Below are 22,157 nucleotides of genomic sequence, written 5' to 3' on the forward strand. Positions count from 1 at the left end.
CTCTCTGGTAACTTGATACTTCCTGGAGGTCCTTGTCCCTGCCACACTGTCACCCCACACAGAAACACACACAAGCCCTCCCAGTTCTTAGCCTGGCTCTGAAGACCCTCCTTCCAGGAATGGACGCCCTGGCTTCTTAGCCACCTTGACAACAGCTTTCCTGGTCCTCTGAACAGGCCTCCAGGGCTGAGCACAGCCCTCCAGCATGCCATTCCTTTCTAGGGCAGGCTGAACTAGAGAGCACTGCCTGTCGCAGAGCTGTTGCTGCACAAGGGCTGAGGGGCAGTCAGGGCCACTGCTCTCACTAGGCAATGAGCAGGCCACCCTGGGGATGGAAGCAGAGGCCAGCCACCACCTGGACAGCACAGCCAAGGCAGGCTGGGGATCATGGGGCTGCTTCTTACTTAGGCACCAAAGCACACACAGGATCTACTGGGTGGGGCCACCAGAGTAGGTCATCCCACTCTCAGGATGCTCCTGGGCTCAAATGCAGTCCCCACAGGATATGGGGGCCGTGTGGCAAAGGGATGAATTAGCTTTCCTTCAGAGAACCCCAATATTTTGTAATGACTCTCTGACTAGAATGCGGGTCCCAGCAGCATCTTGCTTTGGTGTCAAGCTGACAGGTGGGCTTTTGGTGATTAGCATCATCAACTGACAGGAATCATGGCATGTCTAAGGGAGGTTTTAGGTTAGGGTAACTAAGGCGGGAGACCCACCCCAACCATGGGCAGCACCATTTCATGGTACTGGACTGGGTGAAAAGGAGGACACCCTTCAACCTCTCTGCGTCAGACAGCATGCAATGTGACCAGCTGCCACATAGACTACAGCCATACTTCCCGGCTGTGACAGTGCATCCCGTGGAACAGTAAGCCGAACTAAAAATCCTCTACATTGAAGTCACCTGTCAGGGTGTTTAGTCACAATGACGAAGAAAAGCAACCAATATAGAGTTGCTTCCCTCATGTCCCGGGGGAATGAGCAGGTGACTCTCAGCAGACAGGCGTCACTGTACACACTGCTGTCTCCACCTTAGCTTCTTCACTGTGCTCTCTTCTTCTTCTTTGTACCTAGCTGTCTGAAACCACTCAGGTTTGTTTGGTTTTTGTTGTTGCTGTTTTCTTGAGACAAGGTTTCTCTGTGCATCCTTGGCTATCCTGGCCTCACTCTGTAGAACAGGCTGGCCTCGAACTCACAGCGATCCCCCTGCCTCTGCCTCCCAAGTGCTGAGATTAAAGGCCTGCGCCACCACACCCGGCTCAGGTTTGTTTTTGCTGGTATCATTCCCTTATCCCTATAGGATAAGGATGCTACTGACCTACTATTGTCTGCTCAGCATCCCAGGCAGTACACCTATGCCAGAGGCGTAGTACATGTCTACAGAGGAGCAGAGACGCCCCCTGCTATGAGCCTCTAGGCCCCAAGCCGCAATATTCCTGCCCTGTCTAACACAGTGCCCGGGCCTACAACCCCAGTCATACACACAAAAAAACCCTCCATCAGAAGGAAGATGCTTGGAAGGAAAGCGACCTCTGGGGTAGGGATGTGGCTCAGATGGCAGGGTGCTTGCCTAGCATGTACAGAGTTCCATCCTCAATACTCTATAAGCGGAGTCTGATGGTACACCCCTGTGATCCCAGCATTTGAGAGGTAGAGGCAGGAAGTTCAGGAGTCCATGGTCATCTGCAGCTACACAGTCAGTCTGAGGCTAGCCTGGGCTACGTGAGACTGTTTTGAAAGCAAAAAGTTCCCACTTCACAGCTATGTAGTGATGAAATATGAATACCCAAGGGCTGTCTTGATGACAACACTATCTAACAGCTAGGCACGGCAGGATGGCCCTTTCCCACTTCACATGACCTCCCTAGATGCCAAGCTGAAAGGCTCTTCCTTCAAAATGGTCAAAACCAAACTTATTCCTGCACCCCACTGACATGGACTTTACCTAGGTGTGAGGCCAGGCTGCAGGAGACTTCCCTGCCCACAGCTTGCACCATCTAACCACCCAGTGCAACACAGGGACTCACTACAAACAAATTTGGTTGCTAATTACCCTGCATCAGCTGAAAACAACCAAGAGTCATGGCACTGTTCTGTCCTCCTCAAATTTTTTTTTTTTTTTTTTTTTTTTTTTTTTGGCCAAGCATGATAGTGAATGCCCTTGTAACCATAGCACTCAGAAGGCAGAAGCAGGCAGATCTCTGTGAGTTCAAAGCCAGCCAGTGAGACCCTGCTTCAAAAACAAATTTATTTATTTTTGATTATGAATGTAAGCTGCCTAGTGTGCATGCTCAGGAACCCCTACCCCACCAAAAAAAGTTTTTTCATTTAAGTCTATGAGTGTTTTGCCTGCACGCATGTTTCTGAACCATGTGTGTGCCTGGTGCCTGCAGAGGTCAGGAGAAGACATGGGAACTGCCACATGGGTGCTGGCAACCAAGCCTTGTTCCTCTACCACAGCATCAAGTGCTCGTAACTGCTGAGTCATCTCTCCAGCTTGTCCTTCTCTTCACACACCCCACAAGTGGCAAATCACCTCAGTGGTTCCCCGGAAAGAAGGTGTGATAAAGTAACGGCAGGCCTGGTTGTAGAGAGCATCAAGGGCTCCAAAGGTGCCTTCTCATATCCTGCACAGTGTCTCCCACCACAAAGGCCAAAGGCACCCACACTTCCTCTGAAGATAGCGCTCCTGAGATGGAAAGCCACGCTCCCAGTACCTCTAAACTGTTCCATCTGTCAGTGCCACAGCCATCACCCCACCCACTGTTCCTGCCATAACTCAGGACACCAATGCATCATAAAATAGCTGGGGGTTGTACCAGGTGGGTATTAAAAACAAAAAACAAAAAACAACAACAACACTTCAAACCAAACAGAATTCAGGAATTCAGGAATTCAGGAGACTAAGGCAAGGTGATCAAGACTTTGATGCCATCCTAGGTGATATATACATTATATATATTGAGATCCTATTGCAAAACAAAAACTGTAATCCCAACAGTCAGGAGGCTGAGGTCTACATGGAGTACCTGTCTCAAACAAGACAAGACCTATTTAGGGCTAGGGATGTAGTGCTGTTGGTAGGGTACTTGTCTAACACGTACAAAGCTGAAGCACCTCGTAAAGCAGGCACAGTGGCACATGAGAGCAACTCTGCCACTTGAGAAGCACAGGCAAGGAGCATCAGGAGTTCAAGGTCTTCTGCCACCAGCCTGGGCTACATGAACTTTGTTTGAAAAAAGGAGGCTGGGTGGAGCCAGGTGGGTGGCCAGTGAGATGGCCCGATAGGACAAGATACTTCCATCAGAGCCTGGTGACTTGAGCTTGATCCCTGGGAGTCACACGATAGAAGGCGAGCACCGACTCCTACAGGCTGTTCTCTGGCCTGCATACATGCTCCATGGCATGCCCTCCACCACTTCTACACACAAATGAATGCAATTTTAAAGGGTTTTAAGAAGCTGAGCATGGTGGTGCATGCCTGTAATCCTAGCACTTATGGAAGCAGAGGTAAGCGCAAAGCAAGTCCAGGACAGCCAAGGCTACACAGAGAAACCCTGTCTTGAAAAAGCAAAAAAAAAAGTTTTAAGGGATGGGAACATAGTACAATTAGTAAAAAATTATTGGGCCAAGTATAAGAAACTAAATAGAAAAGGTAGGCCCACAGCTGGGTAGTGGTGGCGAACACCTTTAATCCCAGCACTTGGGAGGCAGAGGCAGGGGTATCTCTGTGAGTTCAAGATCAGCCTGTTCTACAGAGTGAGTTCCAGGACAGCCAGGGGTACAAAGAGAGACTCTGTCTCAAAATCTTTCCCCTCCCCAAAAAAGCTATGCTCATAAGTGTGCACTTGTAATGTCAGGCTGGGGAAGTGGGGACAGTCAAATCCCTAGAGCTGGCTAAGTAGCCAGGCAGCCTAGCAGAATCCGTGAGTCCCAGGCCGAGAAAGACTGACTCCTAAAAAACAAGGCGACTGGCTGCTGAAGACCACCACCTGCGGTAGTCCTCTGGCTCCACCACATGTACTCTCACAGAAAACAAACCCAAAGGCAAAACTCTAAGACCTAGGGCTGGAGAGACAGCTCAACAGTTAAAAACACTGGCTGTTCTTGCAGAGGACTCAGGTTCAGTTCCCAGCACCCACATGGCAACTCATAACTGCCTGCGAGTCCAGCTTCAGTGAATCTGATGTCCTCTTCTGGCCGTTTTGGGTACCTGCACTCACATGGTATACATACATGCGGTCAGACACATACATATAATAACCAAATCCTAAAACACACACACGCACGCACACACGCACGCACACGCACACACACCCCTAACTGGGGCCAAAAGGTCTCATGCCTCCCTTGAGGACCCTGTAAGGAAATGCTCTAACTACAGTTTAACTGGATGCAAATACTAGAAAGGTCTCCACCTGGCCTGACGCCCCCACCTCACTCTCAACCCCACCCTCACTCCCAGGGCTACAAAGGCTCCTTAACTATTCCCTGGGGAATACTGATAATCCCAAAGTGGCACTGATCCCCAAGAAGCCACTTTGGATTTCCCTAAGGTCCCCAAAGGGTGACAGGGCCTTCACTCTCTTCCCTCCCCACTGAGCCCCATGGGTCACAGTCTGTTAGGACACTTACCTGCAAGCGCCTGCTGGACCCTGCTGGGCTTTGGCATCTGCACGGGCACAGTGGTAGGGGCGCTCCCTGGGCTGCTGGAGGAGGGACCGATGGGGAAGGAGGCACTTGAGGAGAAAAGAGAGCAAACTCAGTGGGAGGTGCCACGCAGAGCAGGGAATCTGCAAGCCTGGGTAGTTCTTTGGCTGCACTTTCTTCAACAAACTGTGGGTGGAGGCCCATGAGCTATTTCCTCAGGCAGTTCACAAACTCTCAAGACAAGGCATTCAACCAGGTTTCAAGTGCACATTAAAAGGCATTCTGTCACTTTCATATGGTGTTTCATATGGTGAATCATGCAAAACACACACACACACACACACACACACACACAGAGCATTCAGACCAACAGGTGGCACAACACTGTATTTGTGGGGTTTCCTATCACAGAGCCTGGTAGCTCTGAATTCAATTCCCAGAACCACAGGGTGGAAGCAGAGGAGCAATTCCTACAAACTGCCCTCTGATCTGTGGCATGCGGGCTGCAGCATGTGGGCATCCCTACACACTAAATAAATGTTATGAAAAAAACTAAGGAGAGCTCTCAGCTGGGCATTGTGACACACGCTTGTAATCCTAGTACTCAAGAGGCACAGGCAGGAGATCTGACAGGAGTTAGGACCACCCTGGTCTATATAATGAGTTCAGAGGCAGCCTCGGTCCAGCCGAGGCTACAGAGGGAGACTATCTCAAAGGGCCAATACAGAAACAAAAACAAACCAGGAAAGCTCTCAGGGAACCTGCACAGTTGGGGCATCAGCAGGTCAGCCATGGTGACAAGCAATAGAGAACAACATTGCCAGTCATGGCCAAGACAGTATCACACACTGTGCAACCAGGAAGATCCAACACTCTTTCTGTGGAATTCCTATCAAGATGAATCCTCAAAATAAAGCTTATGGCCAGGTGTGGTGGCGCACACCTTTAATCCCAGCACTCAGGAGGCAGAGGCAGGTGGAAGACTGTGAGTTCGAGGCCAGCCTGGTCTATGTGGCAAGTTCCCAGTCAGCAAAATAAAAATAAGTAAATAAATTAAAAACAGTAGTGTGAGAAGACACCCAGTGTTGACTTTTGGTTTCAACATGCATGTATCCACATGTACACATACACCACGCACACGTGTACATAAATGAGATAAAACTGTTTATCACAGTGACTATTATCAACATTATTTGGTTCTAAGTCCTCACATTCAAATGGCAACAGGCAGGCTGGATGGAAAAGGTCTGTCAGCCCGGGTACTCTGGAGGGTTACCATGGTTAACACCAGCTTGGGCCACACAGAGTTTAAGAGCGTGGGCAACTTGCTAAGACCTTGTTTCTATGGAAAGTTAGTGAGATGGCTCAGAGGGGAAAGGCACTTGCTAACAAGCCTGATGACCTGAATTCAAGCCCTTGAACTGATAGGGTGGAAAAAGAGAACTCACTCCGGAAAGTTGTCCTCTGACCTCCATGTATACATGAAAAAGCAAATGTAAGTGAACGGTATGTATGTATGCTTACACACAAAGAATACACAAATAAACGTAAAAAAAGAGACTTATGGCTGTAGCTCAGTGGGAAATCCTTGTCTAATGTGAGTGAGGCTGTAGGTTCAATCCCTAATACTACAGAATAAATGGATGCATGAACAGCCCACATGGTAACACACCACACGCAGGCCATTCTGGTTTGAGGCAGAGCTCTACTTTGAAAACAGTTGGCCAAAGGCCTGAGTTCCTGCCAGCCCCTCCTTCCCACTCCTGGGGCCCTTCGGCATCCTTCCATGCATCCCTGCCCATTCTGATGATGAAATGTGAAGATTACAGATCTTCCCACACATGGAAGCTCCTCAGGGCCCAGCCCACAACATGGAAGGCACTCTGGCACAGTGCACAGCTAAGGGAGTACCAGCCACTGCCTCCAGGGCCTGCCCCAGACCTGCCACACAGCCAGCCACAGATCACAGAGGTGGAGGGTGGAAAGCTGGTGATCTCATCCAGCTGGGAAGCGCGCGCGCGCACACACACACACACACACACACACACACACACACACACACACACAACTGGAGCTGGGCTGAGGGAAAGCCTCCTGGGGTCTGAAAGAGAGCAGTGCTCTAGGGCTGGCCTGAGTGATAAAAGGCGCTTTATTTGCTGAGCAGTGGTGGAGCACGCCTTTAAGCCCAGGAGAGAGGCAGATGGATATCTTAGCGCCAAGCTAATCTGGTCTAAAGAATGGGTTCTAGGCAGGGCGGCAGTGGCATATACCTTTAATCTAGTGCTCAGGAGGCAGAGGCAGGTGGGTGACTGTGAGTCTGAGGCCAGCTTGGGATAGCCAGGGCTACATAGAGAAACCCTGTCTCAGAAAACAAACAAACAAACAAACAAAAAAGATAGCCTCATCTGGTGGGGCTCCCTGTCCCCTATATTCTCAGTCCCAAAAGAAGGCTGAGAGTGCTCTGTTAGAGCCAGAGTTGGGCTGAGGTACTGAGTCTACCCAACTGTCAGGAGGCGTCAATAGGTGCAAGCTCCACCCCTTCCTGAGCCTGTTTCTACCTTTTCCCTTCAGTTATGGTAACAAGCGACCCAAGCTGGCTGGGAACTCACTAAGTAGTTGACGATGACTCTGAACTCCAGCCTCCAGCTCTGGAGTGTTGGAATTATAGGTGTACACTATGCACCCCGTTTACGCAGTGCTAAAGTTTAAACTTGAGACTTCCTAGGCAAGACTACTTAAGCTACAACCCCGGCTCAGGTGCCCCTTCCCCTTTTAGATAGTCTCGTATGTATCCCAGGCTGTCCTTGAACTCAACATGTAGCCCAGGCTGTGCTCAAACTAAGTGCTAGGACTACAGGTGCAAGCCACCATAGCAGCTGCTTCCCCCTCCCCTTCTCAGGTGGGTCAGCTGTGATGTGAATGACTCAGACGCCCCACAAGTGAGGGTACTCAGCAGAGTGTGGTGGCACACACCTGCAAACCCAGCACTCGGGAAGAAGAGACAAGACTACACTACAGAGTAATTGCAGGCCAGCCAAGGGCCACACAGCCAAGACCTTGTTCTAAAAGACAGACAAATAAATAAATGCAACAAACGCCCTTTGCCCCAGTCACCTCTCCAGAGAGCAGTGAACGTGAGCCCCGAATCAAGAGTGCCAGAAACATCAAAGCCTAGCTGTACAACTTCCCAATACAAGAGAGCTGCCAGGGAGAAAAGCCCATGGGCCCACAGAGATGGGATCCCTGACTGCTGCCCCATTTCCAAGTCTTCCCTCACCAGGAAGACACACAAGTGAGAGGAAGCTGGACTCCACACTAAATGGCGCTGAGTCTGTGAGACAAGGAGTCTGAATGTGTGATATGCGAGCGTGTGTCATATGCATGTTTGGTGTTTTTGTTTGTTGTTTTTGGAGACAGGGTTTCTCCGTGTCAAGGACTTGCTTTGTAGACCAGGCTGGCTTTGAACTCACAGAGATCCGCCCACCTCTGCCTCCCAAGTGCTGTGATTAAAGGTGTGCGCCACCACTGCCTGGCTGTGATATGCATGTGTGTGTGTGTGTGTGTGTGTGTGTGTGTGTGTGTGTGTGTGTGTGTATGACATGTAGACATCATGTCTGACACCATCCTCAGTTGCTCTTACCCAAGTGCTGTGATTAAAGGTGTGCGCCACCACTGCCTGGCTGTGATATGCATGCATGTGTTATGTGTGTGTGTGTGTGTGTGTGTGTGTGTGTGTGTGTGTGTGTATGTATGACATGTAGACATCATGTCTGACACCATCCTCAGTTGCTCTTCTACCTTACTCACTGAGGAAGGATCTGACAATCAAACCAGGAGCTCACCTATGACTGACTGGTCCTGCCAGCCACTTTGCTCCGGGGATCTTCTCTTTCCCCTTTCAGAGGAAGGAATTCTGGGAGAACTGTGACACCCACCAGGCATTTGTGTGGTTTGCTGGGGGCTCTGAACTCCCACTTAATAATCAAGAGCTTTAACAGAGCCACACCCCCATCCTGACTTACAACGCTCTGTACAGAACTTCACTGTCCCAGGCAGGAGGAGGCTCAAGCAGAAGGAAATCCAAAGTCGCCCCATCCCCCATCCTGGACTTGGGCTACATTCAGCTCCAATTTGGACAGACTAATGACAGTCTCTGAGGCGAGACTATGAAATGAGCATGCCAAGTCCCACTCCAGAGCTATCTATAAAGGGGTGTTGCGCAGGATGAATGCATGTCTCCCAGGAACAGAATAAAGACAAAGCAGGCCCCAGAGCCCTCACTGAATAGATAGTCCCAGCACAGAATAAGAGAAAAAGAAAAGTCCAGGGGTCAGCAAGATGCCTCAGTAAGGTAAAGAGCCTTGCCACCAGGGCTGATGACCGAGTCTGACTTGTGTCCCTGGGAACACACTGACAGGGGAGAACTAATTCCCACAAGTAGTGTTCTAAGCTTGCATGTGTGCCACAGCACAGGTATGCATATGCATGTGTGTATGTGGACACACACATAAACATAATGAAATATATTTAAAAGCAGCTGAGCTGTTTTTCTGGGGTGGCACATGCCTTTGATCTCAGCACTCAGGAAGCAGAGGCAGATGGAATCCATAAATCTGAGGCCAGCCTGGACTACACAGTGAGTTCCCAGGTGGCCAGCGCTACACAGTGAGATTCTGTCTCAAAAATAAGTAAATTCATTAAATTTTAAAATGTTGTTTTTGTTTTTGTGGGGTTTTTTTGTTTTTCAAGACAGGGTTTCTCTGTGTAACCTTGGCTGTCCTAGACTTGCTTTGTAGACCAGGTTGGCCTTGAACTTACAGAGATCCACCTGCCTCTGCCTCCGGAGTGCTGGGATTAAAGGAGTGTGCCACCACACCCGGCTTAAAAAGCATTTAATAATGAAAAATTCTGGACCTGCAACATACAATACCCTAATCTCAAAGAGGACAAGAAAGCCAGAGACACAGACAGACACTGGCTGACCCAAGGACAGGGACAAGGCAGCATCCTTGTCTAATCACACAGGCGGTGGCAGCTGGACTCCCAGGGCAGCAGCAGTGGGGGGAGGGCCCGCGGAGCAGCAGGAAGAACCCAGCAGATGTAGTCCCAAAAGGCGGGAGAGTTCAAGCCAAGCTGAGTTACATACAGTCCAAGCCAGCTGACTAAATTGCAAACTCCTGTCTCCAAAAAACCCAAAAACACACACACAAACCGAAAACCAAAACCAAAGGAGAGGAGGAGAAGGTGGTGGTGGTGAGTAGGGTGAGATGGCTGAGTGGGTAAGGGCACATGCTGGCCAGCCTGAGGACCTGATCATTCCTTAGTACCCAACCGACGGAAGGAGAAGCAACTTCCGTGAGCAATCCTCTTATCTCTACACCTGTAGTGTGAAGAGTGCACACTTGTGCACACACACAAAATAGATGAACAAAATTAATATAAAAACTACAGTCAGGGGCTGGAGAGGTTGTTAAGAGTTCTGGCTGCTGCTGGGCGTGGTGGTGCACACCTTTAATCCCAGCACTCATGAGGCAGAGGCAGGCGGATCACTGAGCTCGAGGCGCCTGGTCTACAAAGTGAGTCCAGGGCAGCCAAGACTACACAGAGACCCTGTCTCGAAAAACGAAACCAAGTAAGAGTTCCAGCTGCTCTTCCAGAGTACCCAGATGTGATTCCCAGCACCCACAAGGTAGCTCACAACCATCTGTACCTCCAGGCCCAGGGATCCAACATCCACTTCTGACCTCCTCAGACACACGCACACTCACATATCATATACACATATTTTAAGATCCTTTTAGAAGTTCTTTTTTTTTTTAAGATCTATTTATTATATATACAATGTTCTGCCTGCATGTACACCCACACGCCAGAAGAGGGCATCATATCACATTACAGACGGTTGTGAGCCACCATGTGGTTGCTGGGAATTGAACTCAGGATCTTTGGAAAAGCAGTGCTCTTAACCTCTGAGCCATCTCTCCAGCCCTTAAGTTCTTTTAAAAACAAGGTGAATAGGTCCTGAGGTAGGACCTCTGACTTTATTTGCATGTAAACCTATATCCGCAGCACACATGCACACCTACAACACTCTCTTGTCCACATAAATTTAGCATCATGGTTAGGCCTCATTCATGGCTAGCCTCAGCTGCATGAAGCCTGTGGGGCACGTGTTGGACACACCTGGTTGTGTTTCAAAGCCGCCAGCTCTCATCACCACCCTTCATCAAAACGCTAAGGGTTGTCCTGCCCTGATTTACAGGGACAGGTGTGAACATGACACATTTTGGAAAGTTTTCCAGTGCCCTCATTACAGCACATGTTTTGCTGCTTAAAGGGATAAAACTTCAGCTACAAGGAAATGTAGTTACACCCAGAAGCTCAGTTACAAATGACACAGCTTTGTCTGGAGTGCATGTTCCCAGGGGGCACAGCAAGTTTCACCTAGACTGAGCAAAAAAAGAAAAAGAATGTGCGTTTCCACAAAAGCCTGGCATATCAGCTCCCTCATGGTCGCTAGGCTCCCCCAACCCTATGTGCTCTCTTCAGACTGGAGCTGCCTGCCCAGCCACCTCCTCCCTCCACACACAGCTCAGTAAACTCTCACCCAATGCTGTTGACCCTCACTTGGCTGTGAGACCTGTTACCACAGCCCCTGGGGAGATCAAGGGGCCAAATGTTTGCATTTCTCCCAGTGCCAGCTGGGGGAGGAGATGGGGGCAGGGCAGGCGGCTACCCGTGGCTCTACCACCCCTCATAGCACAGTGCTTAAAGAAAGCCACAGAATAAATGAGATATGGAAGGATGGCAACACGGCACCAAGCCTGAAGACCTGAGCACAATTCCCCAGGATCTACATGGTGGAAGGAGAGAGCTGACACCAACAGGTTGGCTCTAACTTCGACAAGCACACATTAACCCTCTCACACATACAAAATATATACATGTAATTTTTTTTTTTTAATTTAAAGAGATATGGGTAAATGCTTGCTTTTCCAGACTGTGCAGACTCCATGCAAGTGAAAGGACACCCCTCCCAGATCCTGAAAGGCCTGAGGGAACAGGGATGCAGTGACTGACGCCAAGAGGCACCCAGCTTGCTCTGAGGCTATCCGACCAACACAGCAGGCTGGCCCAGTTTCTCCTGTCTCCTGCCACCCGGCAAGAAGCAACAGGCAGCGCCTGTCCAGCAGACACAAGCTTGCCCGGGGGCCTCCCTCATCATCTGCCTGGCCCGTCAGAGTCCCTGCAGTGCCTGTAGGCCTGTACATGGGGAGAAGAAAGCCCCAACCTGCAGGAACCCTACACCAGGAAAAAAGATCCAAGGCTCACGAGGTCTGACTCATCCCAGGTCCCCAGTTAGAGCTCTGTTGAGTTGCCCCAGCGGGGCGTGGTGGCACTCATGAGCTGAAGGACTGAGTCTGAGGACATCCTGAGCTACACAGTAAATTCTAGGCCAGGCTACAGAGTGAGACACTGCTTGGGAGAGGAAGAGAGTAACGGGAGCGAGGAGGAGACGGGGAAAAAAAGAACAGGAGGATGAGGTGGTGAGGAGGAAGAGAGAAGACAGGAAAAGAAGAGGTAGAAAGAGACATACCTCAACAAAGCTGTAAGTCTACCTCACACTGTCCTAGGCTAGCCATAGAATCCCGTTCCCTCAAAGACTGACACATGAGGGAGTGACATCTCTGGGAGCCCTGCAGCTCATGCCCTGGTGTTACCTGTCTGGACTCCCGATCCCCACATGTCCCAGAGGAAGTTCACATGCTCCAACGCTAAAAGAAGGACACCCTGGGGACTGCTGACCCATGCCCTCTACTCTTCCTTGTCTAGCAGACCCCTCTTCACTGCCCCCGAGGGCATCTCCCTCCCTCTACTCTGCATACTCATGCCAGCCTCATGTGCCCCACACACTCACTGCTTTTCTTTTTAAGGTGCTGGCAGGCATCTAGGCACCATGCTAGGCAGGCAGTATACTATTGAGCTCGCTGGGGGATTCTAGGCAGGGGCTCTACCACTGAGCCACACCCCAGCCCCTCACTGGGGGATTCTAGGCAGGGGCTCTACCACTGAGCCCCGGCCCCAGCCCCTCACTGGGGTATTCTAGGCAGGGGCTCTACCACTGAGCCACACCCCAGCCCCTCACTGGGGTATTCTAGGCAGGGGCTCTACCACTGAGCCACACCCCAGCCCCTCACTGGGGGATTCTAGGCAGGGGCTCTACCACTGAGCCACACCCCAGCCCCTCACTGGGGTATTCTAGGCAGGGGCTCTACCACTGAGCCACACCCCAGCCCCTCACTGGGGGATTCTAGGCAGGGGCTCTACCACTGAGCCACACCCCAGCCCCTCACTGGGGGATTCTAGGCAGGGGCTCTACCACTGAGCCACACCCCAGCCCCTCACTGGGGTATTCTAGGCAGGTGCTCTACCACTGAGCCACACCCCCAGCCCCTCACTGGGGGATTCTAGGCAGGGGCTCTACCACTGAGCCACACCCCAGCCCCTCACTGGGGGATTCTAGGCAGGTTCTCTACCACTGAGCCACACCCCAGCCCCTCACTGGGGGATTCTAGGCAGGGGCTCTACCACTGAGCCACACCCCAGCCCCTCACTGGGGGATTCTAGGCAGGGGCTCTACCACTGAGCCACATCCCAAGCATGTAGGATTGTAAAAAAGTCATTCTAGCACTAAGCCACATCTGCAGGTCCTCATCTGCAGGTTCTAGGCAAACATCTCTGATATCCATCCCAACTCATGTCACAATTTTGAATAAAGGTTGCCAAGGTATCAAAGACCTGGGCTGCTCCTTTTATTCAAGTGGGCTTTAGAGAACTCTACTAGCCAAGAATATGCTGGGCACTTTCTTTTCTTCTTCTTCTTCTTCTTCTTCTTCTTCTTCTTCTTCTTCTTCTTCTTCTTCTTCTTTTTTTTTTTTTGATGGCAGTGCTGAGGATGGGACAGTGATCGCCTAACACTCAAGAGGAAGAAATAGGATGATGGAGAATTCTAGGCCAGCTGAAACTACAAAGGGGAACTTTTTCTAAAAACAAAACAAAATAAAGAGAAACATAAAATACCAGAGCCAGTGAGCTGGTTCAGTAAGTGAAGGAGACTGTCGTCAAGCCTGATGATCTGAGTTCAATCCCAGCCCAGCCCCATGTGGTGAGAGAGAACCAACTCACAACAAGCACTCTGCAATCCTGAGAAAGAACGGACTCTTGGGGAGTGGGGAGTGGCTTATAATCCCAACACTGAGGCAGGGAGTGTGTTGAAGGTTCAAAGACAGCCTGGGCTGCACATGGAGTTCTGGGTCAGCCTGGGCTATAGACTGAGTCTGTTTTAAAATAATGGAAACAGAGCTGGGGCTGTGCTTAATCAGTAAAGCGCATGCCTGGCAGGTACAAAGCCCTCCGTGGGTTTGGTCCCTCAGCACTTGATTGGTAGAGAGAAGAGGATCAGAAGTTTGAAGATCATCCTCAGCTATATAGGCAATTTTTGAGGCCAAATTGAGCTATATAAGACCCTTTCACTTAAAACGAAACTGCTGATCCCTGGCCTCCAGGACTCAACAATCCAAGTGCCACAGTTACAGCAGCTCCATGGGAGGCCAAACTGGAAAACTAAGGAAGCTCAACACATATGTGGCACACACAACAGACAACACACCAGGGGTAAGCAGGCCTGTAGACGCAAGGCTGAGGGGTAAAGGTGAAGCTCCCACTGTGAGGTACCTGGTTCCACTGGAGGTGGACGGTCCTAAGGGCAGGAGCTGTGGCCCCAGGTGGGAGAGGCTGGAGTGGAACAAGGACTGGCTGCCTGGAGCAGGAGGTGGTGCACCCCAGGGGTTGGTGGTGTTCAACCTGGGCGCAGACCTGGCCCCAGACAGTGAAGGTTTATTGTATGGGGCAAAGGCCTGGTGGGCCCCAAAGACAGTGGCGGTCCGGTGGGGTGCTTGGGGGGCAGGATACGCAGGCAGGTTGGTCATGGAGTGGCGGTAGCGACCTGACACGGGGCCAGTTCCGCTACCGTGGAGGCACTGTTGGCAAGAGCAGACGAGTCCCATTTGGCCTGGGGGGGCGATGACTGAAGTCACCGGGTAGACTGGCCCCACTTGGCGTCGCACATTCCGGCAGAAGCTGGAAGTCTTGTTGGTTTGCGTTAGGGAGGCATAGTTGACGGTATAGTTATACCCCAGTGGGGCCAAGTCCACAACCTGGATGCCCCGGGCCACTTGCTGCTCCAGATAGTCACAGACACTAGCTTCATAGGCTATCCAGGATCCGTCATCACCCAGCCACTCCCAGATGATGCCCTGGCCTGGGGCAGAATTCTGTGAGAACAGGTGTCTGCGCACAGACCTCATGGTGCCTGCAGAAAAAGATCAGAATCCATAAAGAGGGCAGACCCCTCTTGCCGCTGCACATGCTGACGCTGCAGGTGTATAGTGCCACACCCATCTTTCTGTGGGTATATGTGTGTGCCATGTATGTGTATGCCTGTGGCATGTGTGCCTATGTATATGTGTGCATCTGCCTGTCTGTGGTATGTCTGTGGTGTCAAAATATATCTGTGTGGGGGCTGGATAGATGGCTCAGAGGTTAAGATCACTGGCTGCTCTTCCAAAGGTCCTGAGTTCAATTCCCAGCAATCACATGGTGGCTCACAACCATCTATAATGAGATCTGGTGCCTTTTCTGAAGTCCAGGCACACATGCGAGCAGAATACTATATAAATAATAAACAAATAAATCTTTAAAAAAATATATATATATATATATTTGTGTGTTTCTGTGTTTTGTATGGATAACTATGTTTGTATCTATGTCTGCATGTATGTGTCTGTGGTGTACCCATGCTGTCTGTTCACATGTGTGTATGTACACATTTGTGTATGTGTTTATATCTCTGTGTGTGCAAGTGTCTATGGTGTATATGTGCACCCATCTGTGGTATGTGTTTGTCAGTGGTGTGTCTATGGTGTGTATGTGTCATGTTTGTATATGCACCTGTGTCTGTGTATGTCTACACATGTATCTATGTGTGTGCATGTGTCTATGGTATATATATGGCACGTCTGGGGTATATGTGTGTCTACATGTGCATCTATGTCTAAATATGTATATCTCTGTGTCTGTGTTGCTGAAGATGGACCCCAGGGTTCTACCACTGAGCTACATCCCCAGCCTCAGTGGGCCCCTGAGTAACTCAACATCATCACTGTAGGCACATGGTCACATGTCTATTTGACTTAGGCAGAGCCTATTTGGTCCAATTTCACTGTAGGGTGCAGAGGCTCACAAGGCAAAGGGCACCAAAGGACCAAGTCACAAAGCAAGGGCTCACCCTCTATGGCAAGAGAGGCTAGTAGCTTTCTTGTCAAACAAGGCTCAGTGTGTACTCCTGATTGTCCTGGACTCTTTTTGTAGACCAGGCTGTCCTGGAACTTACAGCAATCCCCCTGCCTCTGCCTCCCAAGTGCTGGGATTACAGGCATGCGCCACCACACCCAGCAACAAGGCTTTTTTTTTTTTTAAATCCTCCTTGAGACAGTTTAGTCTCAAAATCAATTACCAGTACTCTACTCTTGGCCTCCCAAGTATGGAAGTGAATATAAGCACAAGACTCTCTAAACTACCATGGCATACCAAATCCAGGCTCTGCTCTCCAGTCTGCTGGAGGAGGAAGGAGACAAGAGAGCCTCTGCATGTGCTCCCAACACATCTGTTAAAAGGTCCATTTCTCCCAGGTGACGGCTGATTTCTTTTAAGATAAGATTTTGTGTAGCCTAGCTTGACCTAGAACTTACTATATAGACAGGGATGACCTTGAACTCCTGACCCTTCAGCCTCCACCTCCAGAATGCTACAGACACAGGTATATACTCAGCAACAGTTTTATGCAGTGCAGGGACTAGAGCCCAGGGCTTCCTGCATTTGAGGTATGTGCTCTACCAACTGAGCTACATCCTCCAGCCCCAGAAGCTGTTAATTAAAGCACCCTCCCATCAGATGTGAACACGAAAAGAGTAGAGATAGAAGGCCTGTCAGTCACAACCATAAGCTAAAGCCAGGCTTGGTACCCAGCCCAAAGCCAGGCCCCTCGCGGGAGCACAAGGGTCTTACCAGTGTCCTGGCGGAACTGGGTCCAGCTGGGGAGGTCGATGATGTAAGGGGCCAGTGAGGGGTCAACCTGGCCTAAGGGGATGCTGTGGGCCAGGCTCCCCAGTCCATAACGCTGGCCCTTCTGCTGAACAAACTGCTGCTCAATGAAAGAGCAGACACTGGCACTGTAGGGGTGCCAGGTACCAAGCCCATCCTGCCATTCCCACACAGCCACCACCACAGGGCTAGGGTACACCTGTGGCAGAGACGAACTTGGGGCCATGGCCATCTTCCACTTTCCCTGAAGACTTCAGACCACTCTGGGTTGCAGGCTCAAGTTCATTGCCCAGCACCTCCGAGAAACCTGGGAAAAAGACACAGTAGTTACTCACACTGGGGACCTTGTCAGGCAGCTAAAGAAAACCAACTTTTTCTTTACTTGTTTCTTTCTTTCTTTTTTCTTTTTCTTTTTTTTTTCTTTTTTTCTTTTTTTTTTTTTGATACAAGGTTTCTTTGTGTAGCCCTGGCTATCCTGGAACTCTCTCTGTAGACCAGGCTGGCCTCCAATTCAGAGATCCACCCACCTTTGCCTCCCAAGTGCTAAGATTAAAGGTGTACACCACCACTGCATGGCTGAAAACCAGCTTTTCTCTACCACCTTCAGAATGCCATGAATCAACTCTTGATCCTCATCTCTGCTCGAACAGATAGGATAATTAGAAGGCATTCTTGGAGCTGGGTAGTAGTGGTGCATGCCTTTAATCCCAGCACTCTGGAGGCAGAGGCAGAAGGATCTCTGCAAGTTCGAGGCCAGCCTAGTCTACAAAGGGAGTCCAGGATAGCCAAGGCTATCATAGAGAAACCTTATCTTGAAAAAAAAAAAAAGTCATTCTTGGGAAGGATGAGCCAGCCCCAAGGGAGAGCAGGCCCCACTCTTCACCTGGGCAGCACTGTAGAGCTGGTCCCAAGGGCATGAGAGCAGGAGAGCTAGCCCTGCCCCTTGTCAGCTGCAACACTAAGTGAGCTAGCCAGGGCACTGCTGGAGAGTTCGCCCTGGTGGTGTAGGTGCAGGAGAGCTGGTGGGCTGACCAACTACTCAGCCACCACCCAGGCTCAGATCCAGGGCTTTCAGTTGGCCCACCCAACATCTATCTACCTCATCTGTGAACTGCTGGACTGTGTGAAGGGGCTGGTCCTGTAGATCCAAAGCTACAGGATATCCATGACACAGGGCAACAACAGGGTACCTGAAAGGAGTCCTAGTGAGGATCCAAAATTGACAATGTAGCCAAAGCCAGAGGCCTCAAACCAGACCAATGACTCACAGCAATAAACATTTGCAAGTAAAAATGTGTGGACAAAATAGTATACATTGAGCCGGGCAGTGGTGGAGCACGCCTTTAATCCCAGCGCTCGGGAGGCAGAGGCAGGTGGATCGCTGTGAGTTCGAAGCCAGCTTGGTCTACAAAGTGAGTCCAGGACAGCCAAGGCTACACAGAGAAACCCTGTCTCAAAAAAACAAAACAAAACAAACAAACAAACAAAAAAAAGGTATGCCGTGGACACACTGTAATACAGTACAGCTTTCACAGAGAGATAATTCTTTGTTTTGGATTTTTTTTGTTTGTTTTTTGTTTTAATTTTCTTTTGGGAGGGCAAAGGGCAGATACAAAAGGATGAAGAGATGAGTAGGATTGGGGTACATGATGTGAAATTCACAAACAATAAAAAAATTTGTTAATAGTCATTCCTGTTGTTACCCCCCACTTCAGCACACATTCTAGAATAAGGAACACAGTGAAAGTGGGGTGCTAATCACTACCCAGTCATTTCCTTCTGATTCTACTACTTTCTGCTCCACTTTTTCCTTCCTTCCTTTCTTTGCATTTGGAAATACATGCACATAAGACCTTGTACACGCCACATATACATCATAGCTCCTCTCTGCTCTACAGGTGTGCCACATCCCCGGCCATTAATGGGGAATTTTCAGCAGATGCTCTACTGATGAGCCATGCCCCCAGCACTCAGTGTATTTGTGAGTCACCCCAAATTTTTGTGGAAAAGGCCACGATGACCCTGCACTTGTGAAAGATTTGGGCCCTATTTATCAGAGTAACACCTTCCATTATCCTCAAGGATATTTCAGGACACTCTTGGGCAGTAGCTTAGGTGGGACTTACACACACTCCTAGGCTGGGGAGATGAACGGTGTGCTACACAGCCTAAGGACACAAGTTTAGACCCACAAAAACAAAACAGCTAAGGAAGCATCACTGACCACAGGAAACCCTAGATAAAAAACTAAAGTGCTGCTTTTGTGCTTTTGATCCCAGCACTCAGGAGGCGAAAGCAGACAGATACCCGTGAGTTCTAGGCCAGCCTGGTCTTCAGAGCAAGTTCCAGTACAGCCAGTGCCACACAGAGAAACCCTGTCTTTGTCGGGGGATGGAGGGGGCACCTAAAGTGTCCCTTGGCTGTCTCCACAGCCCCTCCCTGCACCTGGGTCTTGCTCAGCAGCTATCTAACTTCTGTTTACCCCAGGGACACTCTGCTCCTCTTTCCTCCGTGAACTAACATGCTCAACTTGTGTGATTCAGAAAGCATGGCTCACTGGTACCCCGCCTGCCTAGAATCCCCCAGTGTCACATGAGCTCATGACCATGGGCACCCTCCCACCCAGCAGGAGCACATACAGGCACAATTCTGCTCCAGCCGCCCTAACCCACCACATGACAACATCCCAATAGCCTAGTCACAGCTGTAGGGTCAGCTCCCAGCAGGCAGGCCACACACTAGCCCTAGAACACAGCCAGAGACAGTGACACCACTTCGTGCCCACAGCTGTCCCATGAAAGACCTGCCAGGGCACAGTCCTGCACCAGCTCTTGGACCCTGAACAGACAGTGTCCCCTCCACTCTCCTGATTCCTACAACCAGCTCCCTAAGCTCATATCAAATTCCTTCTGTTTCTCGGATGGGGAACTGAGACTAGCCTGGTTATACAGCTACGGACACTGGAGCTTCCTAGACGCTACCACCCTTCAAAGCTGATACAATACGAGGGCCAAGGCCATGGTACTAGAGAGGACAAGACAAAGAGGCACAGGCTCCGGTGTCTCTAGAAGCCCTTGCTCTCCCAGTTTGCTTGCTTTCACTTAGAAAATGGAGATGTTGACATATATGTTGTTACTTTCATGGGAACTCAGCCAGACAGTATGGAGCACCCACCCAGCCGGGTGGTGTCACATTCCTGTAAAACCCAGCACGGCTGAGGCTGAGGCTGGAGACTACAAGTTTCATTCTCACATTTAGAGTTTGAGGCTGGCCCGGACTATATAGGACTATCTCAAATAAATAAGTAAATAAATAAACAAATTAAGTAAGTAAGTAAGTAAGTAAGTAAGTAAGTTAAGGGCTGTTGAGAGGCTCAGTGGGTGAAGTGTTTGCAATGCAAGCAGGAGGATCTGAGTTTAGAACCCCAGAACCCACGTACTGTGTCTATAAACCCAGACCTGGAGGGGTGCAAACAGGCAGGTTCAGCTTTGATCACCAGCCAGTGTAGCTGAAATGAAACAGGGCCAGACAGACAATACGGTGGAGGAAAGACATCTTGACATCAGTTTCTGGTCTCCATATGTCCCCTCACAGGAAAGAGTACATGCACACGTGCACCCTCACTGGAGACAGACAGACAGACACACACACACACACACACACAAACACACACACACAATTTAAAGCTAGGTGTAGTGGAACACACCTATAATTCCAGGACCTGAAGGGTAGAGACAGAGGATCAGAAGTTCAAAGCCAGCCTGAGTTACATGAGAGGATGCCTCCAAGAGACAAACAAACAAAAATAAAAATGAAAAGTTAACTTAAAGTATCCTCCACCCTGCCAGGCCTAAGGCAGATTGGCAGCCACAGGCTTCTGCCTTTCTGCTGTTTACTCATGGGCACACCCTTCAGGTAGCAAAGGGAAGAGAGGCCACAGTATGCAAACATACTAGTGAATCAGGCCTGTGAGAAGTGTAACTCTGGTGCCAGGCCTGTCACCAAGCCCTCCAGGCCTCCCAGAAAGGCCCAGACTGAGGATGAGACCTGGGTGCCCTGGGCAAGGCTGGCTCAGCTCAGAATCTACAATGGAAAGTGCCTATATAACCTACTCTAGGCATAAACCAGAGGGTTGTTTCAGAGTCCATGGCTCCCGAGATGCCACTCACGGCTTAAGCAGCCAGAGCCTGCAGCATACAGGCATGTTCCAACATGTCTGTCCACTCTCAGATAAACCAGCTCCCAGAGCCCTGCACGACAGCCAGGGCCACAGTCAGGAATGCTGCTCCAGCTTTGCATGAAGACCATGGCAGATCCTGGGTCTACCACCACCTCCAGGGTTGGCCAGGGGCCCTTCATAACAGTCTCCCCATCTTTGGTACCTCATGGCCAGCCGTAGATGACTCCTACAAGTTCCAGAACATCCCAAGCTTTTCCCAGGCATCAGCCATTGGTTCCACTGGTGCCTCAGTAAGAACATGTCCATCTTCCCAGATTCACTGAGTATTCTCCTGAGCCCTCCAGCCCACATCATCCCAGGGGAGATGGTGCTACCCTCCAGTCGCCTTTAGCACAGAGGCCACATCATCCCAGGAGGCCAGCCAGCACATCCTCAGACACCTGGAGGGGACAGATGTTACTGACTCCAATATGAGCCTACAGAACTTCAAATGCCCCTCAACATAGATGATCTAAACTCCCAGGACAACTGAGGGAGGCAGGGTTAGTGAGATGGCTGAATAGTTAGATACTTGCCACTAGGCCTGGCTGCCTGAGTTCGATCCCCAGGATCCACATGACAGAAAAGAACTGACTCCTGCAAGTTGTCCTCAGGCCTCCACCCACAAATAGTGAGACAGATAGACAGACAGACAGACAGACAGACAGACAGACACACACACGTATGGATGTATAGATTTAATAAAAAAAAAACAGGGAGAGACCCACCTACTCCAGGGGCCTGGGCTCTTCAGGCTGGTCTCTAGACATGCCCACTGGCTTGCCACTGCAACCCTGCAATCATGCACACTGCAGCCCTGTGTCAATGCACCCATTCTCTACCACAGCCCCAGCCAGCAGCAAGCTGTGCTTCAAAAACCTAATTTGTTTCAGGCCCTAATGGTGGGGCTATTTAGGGTATTCTTAATTATGGAAATTACACTAATTGGCTGTGGGAAAAAGCCACAGTCTGGAGGCAATATAAACACCCCACAATATGAGTTCTTTTAATACTGGGGGTGGCACCCAAGGCTGCCATTGAACTATATACCACCAGCTCTAATGACGGGGTTTCTTTGAGACAAGGTCTGGCTCCAGAGCACAAATTGACCTTGAAGTCCAGG

At 50.1% G+C, this 22,157-nt stretch overlaps 1 protein-coding gene across 8 annotated transcripts in view; it reads right to left on the bottom strand.

Moving 5' to 3' along the window:
* Positions 1 to 22,157, bottom strand: part of DTX2 (deltex E3 ubiquitin ligase 2) — a 42,761-nt gene that overhangs the window by 8,020 nt on the left and 12,584 nt on the right. For 7 of the 8 annotated variants that reach the window (XM_084764631.1, XM_084764635.1, XM_084764634.1 and 4 more), the window contains 3 exons: positions 16,780 to 17,122; positions 14,389 to 15,025; positions 4,639 to 4,742 (listed from right to left, as the gene is read on the bottom strand). In XM_084764631.1, coding sequence (XP_084620757.1) covers positions 4,639 to 4,742; positions 14,389 to 15,025; positions 16,780 to 17,047 — 1,009 coding nt within the window. In that variant the 5' untranslated portion in view covers positions 17,048 to 17,122. Of the gene's footprint in view, positions 1 to 4,638; positions 4,743 to 14,388; positions 15,026 to 16,779; positions 17,123 to 21,197; positions 21,362 to 22,157 lie in introns of those variants that run through there. The other variant, XM_084764632.1, reaches the window with a different exon arrangement.

The sequence above is a fragment of the Acomys minous genome (assembly GCF_964271855.1).
Source record: "Acomys minous genome assembly, chromosome: 16".
Classification (NCBI taxonomy): domain Eukaryota; kingdom Metazoa; phylum Chordata; class Mammalia; order Rodentia; family Muridae; genus Acomys; species Acomys minous.